The 5,236-nt window shown below is 54.3% G+C and overlaps 1 protein-coding gene across 1 annotated transcript in view; it reads right to left on the bottom strand.

Moving 5' to 3' along the window:
- CDCA4 (cell division cycle associated 4) overlaps positions 1–4,894 on the bottom strand; it is a 6,617-nt gene extending 1,723 nt beyond the window's left edge. The window contains 3 exon segments of the mRNA XM_029950565.1: position 1; positions 3–415; positions 4,620–4,894. The exon segment at position 1 is cut by the window's left edge and continues 1,723 nt beyond it. Coding sequence (XP_029806425.1) covers position 1; positions 3–415; positions 4,620–4,655 — 450 coding nt within the window. The 5' untranslated portion in view covers positions 4,656–4,894.
- Between the last annotated feature and the right edge of the window lie 342 nt (positions 4,895–5,236).

The raw sequence follows: 5,236 nt of genomic DNA, 5'->3' as shown, positions 1-5,236 counted from the left end.
GGGAGCCGTCCACTCCCCAGGGGCTGCTCTGCGGGCGCCGCGGGGCCTGTCCCAGGGCTGGCGGGGGGCCGTCTCCTTGGCCCTCCTGCTCCCGCCCCGGACGGCACAGGATCTCCGTGGAGACGAGGCGGTCCAGGGGCGCCCGCCCTGCGGTCTGGGGTGCCGCCACCCGCCAGGTCCCGTCCTGGGTCATCTCCTCCTGGATCTGCCGGACCGTGTTGGCTATGAGGACCGAGCGGCAGAGGCTGGGCTCGACCAGCATGCGGCACAGCTGGAGCTTGACGAGGGACATGTCCAGGAGGGACTGCCGCTGCAGGGCGTAGGAGGGCGCCGCCTGCACGCCAGCCCAGACTCCGCCCGCGTCCGGCCCGGCCTCGGCCCTCTTCCTCTTCAGCCCTCGCGCGAACATCGTGCCCTGCAGAGAGCACGAGGACGCACTTAGCACATTCCAGGCCCCCCCCCCCCCCCAGCCTCAGTCCGCACTTGTCAAAGACGGGGTTCGGGGGCGGGGGCTGCTGCCAGCCCCCCCCCCCCACCTTCGATGCAGCACAGCCGCGCCTGGCACGGGCAGATGCACCTCCGGCCCACTTCCTGGCAAGGGCCGGTGCGTCTGTAATTATTCCCAAATACAAGGCCTAACACTAAGTAATCCTAGCTTACTCCCCTCCCAGACTCCTTTTCCGAGAAAGGCACACGGCTCTGACACCCCCTGCCACTTCCACCAGGGCACCTGGCCCCCACTTACTTACCAACTATTTTTAGTAAGTGAGTTAAAGCGTTTGCCACCATAACACGTGAAAAAGGTTTCCCTCACTGCGGGTGGCACAGGGAATACAGCTTTCACACAGGTTTCTCTCGTCCCTTGCGTAAAAGTCACTTACTTAAAACCGATGAGTACGCTGAGAATTAACGTAAGATTATGTCAAGCTACAAGATGCCCTGTGTTGGTGGGGGATTAAGTCTCCAGGGCTCCTCTGCAGCAAGCCACTTTATCTCTTCGGCTTTTTTTTGGTCTTCGAAAGAGAGGAGAGGAGAAGCAGGGGAGGGGCAGAGAGAGACTGGGAGACAGAGAATCCCAAGCAGGCTCTGAGCTGTCAGTGCAGAGCCTGATGCGGGGCTCAATCTCATGAATCCTGAGATCATAATTTAAGCTGAAATCAAGAGTCGGATGCTTAACCAAGTAAGCCAGACAGGTGCCCCCCACCCCCGGCCCACATTTAGCTTTTAGTATCTCTTTTCAACCAGATCTAAAATCCCAACTCTGTATGACAACCGATTTGACTTAGGGCCCAATGATACTCACTCGAATTACATAATGAAGCCCAAGTCACCACCAGGAATGACTCCGGGCGGCCACTTCTGCTGGCCCTGCAAGGAGAGGGTGAGCAGCACCGAGGGCAGCCAGGAGCGGCCAGAGACCCACAGTTCACAGAGCCCAAGGCTCCACTTCAGCACACGGCTCCCTTTCCAAGAGGAGTCCTCAGCAAGCCCGAGACATGAATTTGTGAGTGGCCAGTCCAGCAGGGGCCCTCTCATACCAAGGCAGAATCCAGTGCCAGCCACGCCACAACGGCAACGGCAGCCCCAGACTGCACTAGGACCAGATCACACCAGGAAAAGCCCGGAGAGAGCCCTTATTCACATTCGCTCTGAATGCCCGTGTGCTGACAATGGTGGCTAGATCCATCCAGAACCCCAACCCTTCCCTGCAGCAACCAGCTATGAAAATGAAGACAAACTCACTAACACGGAGAGGCTGGAGGAGCCAGTACCACGATCCAACTACAGGAACGATCACCAACTACAGGCCCCACAGGGAAATAAGCCCGTTGCACCCCCACAAGAACCTGACCACCCGTCACTCATGAGACAGTCACCACCTTGAACTCTGCTCTTCTCCCTACTTCTGTTCCCTCCAAACTACCTCCTACTCTCCTTTGCTGGATTTGCCCATGGCTTTGGAAGACCTTGCATGTCCTGTTAACTTTAAAAATAAAACTTCCAGAACTGGGTGGCTCAACTAGTTAAGGGTCTGACTCTTGATCTTGGCTCTTGTCAACTCCCAAGTCAGGCTCCGCGTTGGGCATGGGGCCTAGGATTCGCTCTGCCTCTCTCTGCCTTTCTTCTGCTTGCACACGCTCTCAAAAACTAAAAATAACACTGCCAGTTATTTCACCAGCAAAGGATGGGTGTATTTTGGAATAATGGAATTTCAACCCAGGACAAGCTACCAAAAAACCAAAAGCAAGTCCTGAGAACGATCAGGAGGTTTTTTATGGGGGGTGAGGGTGGTTAGGAAATGGGGCTGCTGTAAACAAAAAGTCCATTGGAAGAAACTGGAAAGCGGAGTATAGAGGTCTCTCATTGGCTGAGCCGTTGCCGGGGGAGGAGGAAACCTTCCCGGGTGCTGCTGGGATACTAACAGGCGGTGCACGTGCACAAGGTGTGCTCCTTCTGCTGGGTCTGCGGGGAGGTGAGAGCTGGGGTGTGAGCGCTCCCCCGCCGCCTCCCGACTCCATTCAAATGGGGTTTCCTTCTACTGTTTTTCCCACCTTGAACTACTGTTCTGTCCTTCCCAAATACACCCATTTTTGCTGGTAAAATAACTTATTTTTATGGTTAATACCATCCATAGGTCAGACTTCTCTCTCCAGTGACAGTCACCGGAAGGAAAGGACTTCATCAATAACTGAGAGCTTCCCTAATATTTGTCCCCACTTCCTAGAAAACTCCACACGTGCCCTCCGAGAAACCACCAGGGCTGCTCGCTTCCCAGCCTGCAGCCCCGCCAGGGCCCCGGAGCCCGTGTTCCAGGAGGCAGTGCTGCCACTCGGCCGCCTGTCTCCGAGTTTCCGCAGGCCGGGTGGTGAGCCACTCCCGCGGCCACCGCTTCCGGGAAACAGCCTTTGCTCTTCTCACGAGGGTGCCTCCGTCCGTCTCTGCAGCTTACCGTCCACAGCTGGGAAGAGCGTCAGACAGTACAAGACCCGGCGCCGCCCTCAGAACCAGTGATCACGCAGGTCCTCCCCAGCGTCTCCCCAAGCACGTCCTCTGTGCATCGGGGCTCGTTGGGAGTTCTGCTGTCCTTACACATCTTCCACGTCATATACAGGCTCCCCATCACTTGCGACAGCTGGTGTTGATCCTCCGGGGTGAGCAAATGCTGTGATAACGGCCTCCTTCCCTGACACTCACACCGCTCACAACCCTCGCGCTTAGTGATGCTGGGCTTGACTCTGGTGCTGACACTTGCAACACTGGATTCCTCAGAGCTCCTACTAGGGCTTAGAAGGTAGGGGCGTTTGTGATGAACATGGTCAAACTGCTTCTAGGAAGGCTGAGTCAACTCACCCTCCACCAGGTTTTTCTGCAGGGATTCTTTCACCATTGCTGGGAAGTTCCTCTCCACCTTACCCACTACCCCAGCTCCACCGTCCGTGCCTCTGCCATTAACCTGTGTCACTGCCAGAGATGGAAACGTTATTTTCAGACTCGAATTAAGCAAGTCAAATGGGTAAACCGTGGTGTGTCTGACAACGGAACACTACCCAGTAACAGAGTCCACGCTCACCCAGGGAACAGCACCGACGCGCCTCAGACGGCACGCCAAATTACAGAGCAAGAGCAAAGAAACAGGGACCCTAGGACTCCATTCAGATGAACTTCTGGAAGAGGTCCGCTGACTAACGTAAGCTGTAAACTAGCACAGCGGTCGCCAGTGGAGAAGCTTGAATGATCCAGAACTCTCCGGGTGATCGAAACGCACCTTCCCAGACAGGAGAACGGCACTCATCAGCTTCACTGACCAGCACAAGTACTAACCGCTCACTCCAGGGGCGCCTGGGCGCCGACTGCGGCTCAGGTCATGATCTCTCGGTTCGTGAGTTCAAGACCCACATAGGACTCTGTGCAGACAGCTGGCCCAGAGCCTGGAGCCCACTTCAGATTCTGTGTCTCCCTCTCTCTCTGCCCCTCCCTTGTTTGCACTCTGTCTCTTTCTCAAAAATAAACATTAAAAAAATGTTTTTAAATAAAAATAAATAAATGTTCGTATTACTGTATTAAGTGATACCCTGATAAAGAAAAACACATAAACGGGTTGATGGGGGGAGGCTATCACATTAACGTGAACCCTAACCATTTCAGACCCTGCCTCCCACGGATCACTAAGTGCTTGGATCACACGCCAAGACTGGTATGTGCTCAGAGTCACTTGAATTATTCCCTTCAAATGTGCCAAACCCTGAGCAACTGTTAATTTTTGTTACACTCTGTACAAAAAAATGCTGGCAGACTCGCAACGTGAGAACGAGTTTGAGGCAGCACATGCAATCGGGTGCCGATGTGTAGTCACCAGAGCCTGTGTCAGGGTGACACCAAGGGCTGAGCCCAAGAGAAGGTAGCCGTGGCCGTTGAGACTCACTCTCCTCAGACGTTTGTGTCTGGGACACACATAGAGTATGGTTCTGAAGACAGTGGAGGTGGGCACACAGACCCCCCTGGGCTGGCCTGGTCCAAGCCCAGCTCCTTGGGCAGTCCATGACTATGGCCTGGGGCGCTTGAGCTTGACACAAGACCCCAGACTCCCCGGGTTGTCCTAACTGCAGAGCCTGACTCACCATTAAGTTCCAAACAAGAAAGTACAGTAACACCATGGACTGCGAGGTGCTCGTTCTGCACGTGTTCCGCCAAGACAAGCCAACACTTCTGATAAATTTTAACTCGATAAATGGGCGGGGTCTTGCACTACGAGTTGTACGTGGCCTGGAATGTCACATGATCACAACTGAGACAATGGTTCTTCTCTCTCGTGCGCTCTCCGGGGGTTTGTGGGTGGTCCCCTCCCATGCTCGGTCTCAGGCCACAGTGTTTGGCAGAAGTCAGTGATTTTTCAGGACGTTGGAAGGTGCCCACAACTGGCACTAGTGTATTTTTTGTCACCTCCAAGCACCTCTGGATAGTCCTTTGCTTTTCCAGACAAGAGGGAGCTTAGGAAGGCTTTGCTTCATTCTAGGACCTTGGATAGGTTCCTTGTTGAAGTTGCACGAGAAGAAAATGATTCCGTTGAGCCCGCAGATAGCAGGGATTCCGTCAGTGACTGTGAACTCCGTCCTACACAGCGCCCTCCTCTCGTCTCCCTCACAGGGCCACGCAGGCTTTCAAAAGGCAGGTTAACTTGTTTATATTTAGAATTTGTGTTTTCTTTATTATTTTGTATTACAGTATGGTAACTATT

The sequence above is a fragment of the Suricata suricatta genome, chromosome 9 (assembly GCF_006229205.1).
Source record: "Suricata suricatta isolate VVHF042 chromosome 9, meerkat_22Aug2017_6uvM2_HiC, whole genome shotgun sequence".
Taxonomy (NCBI): Eukaryota; Metazoa; Chordata; class Mammalia; order Carnivora; family Herpestidae; genus Suricata; species Suricata suricatta.
This window is presented reverse-complemented; position numbering and strand designations above follow the sequence as displayed.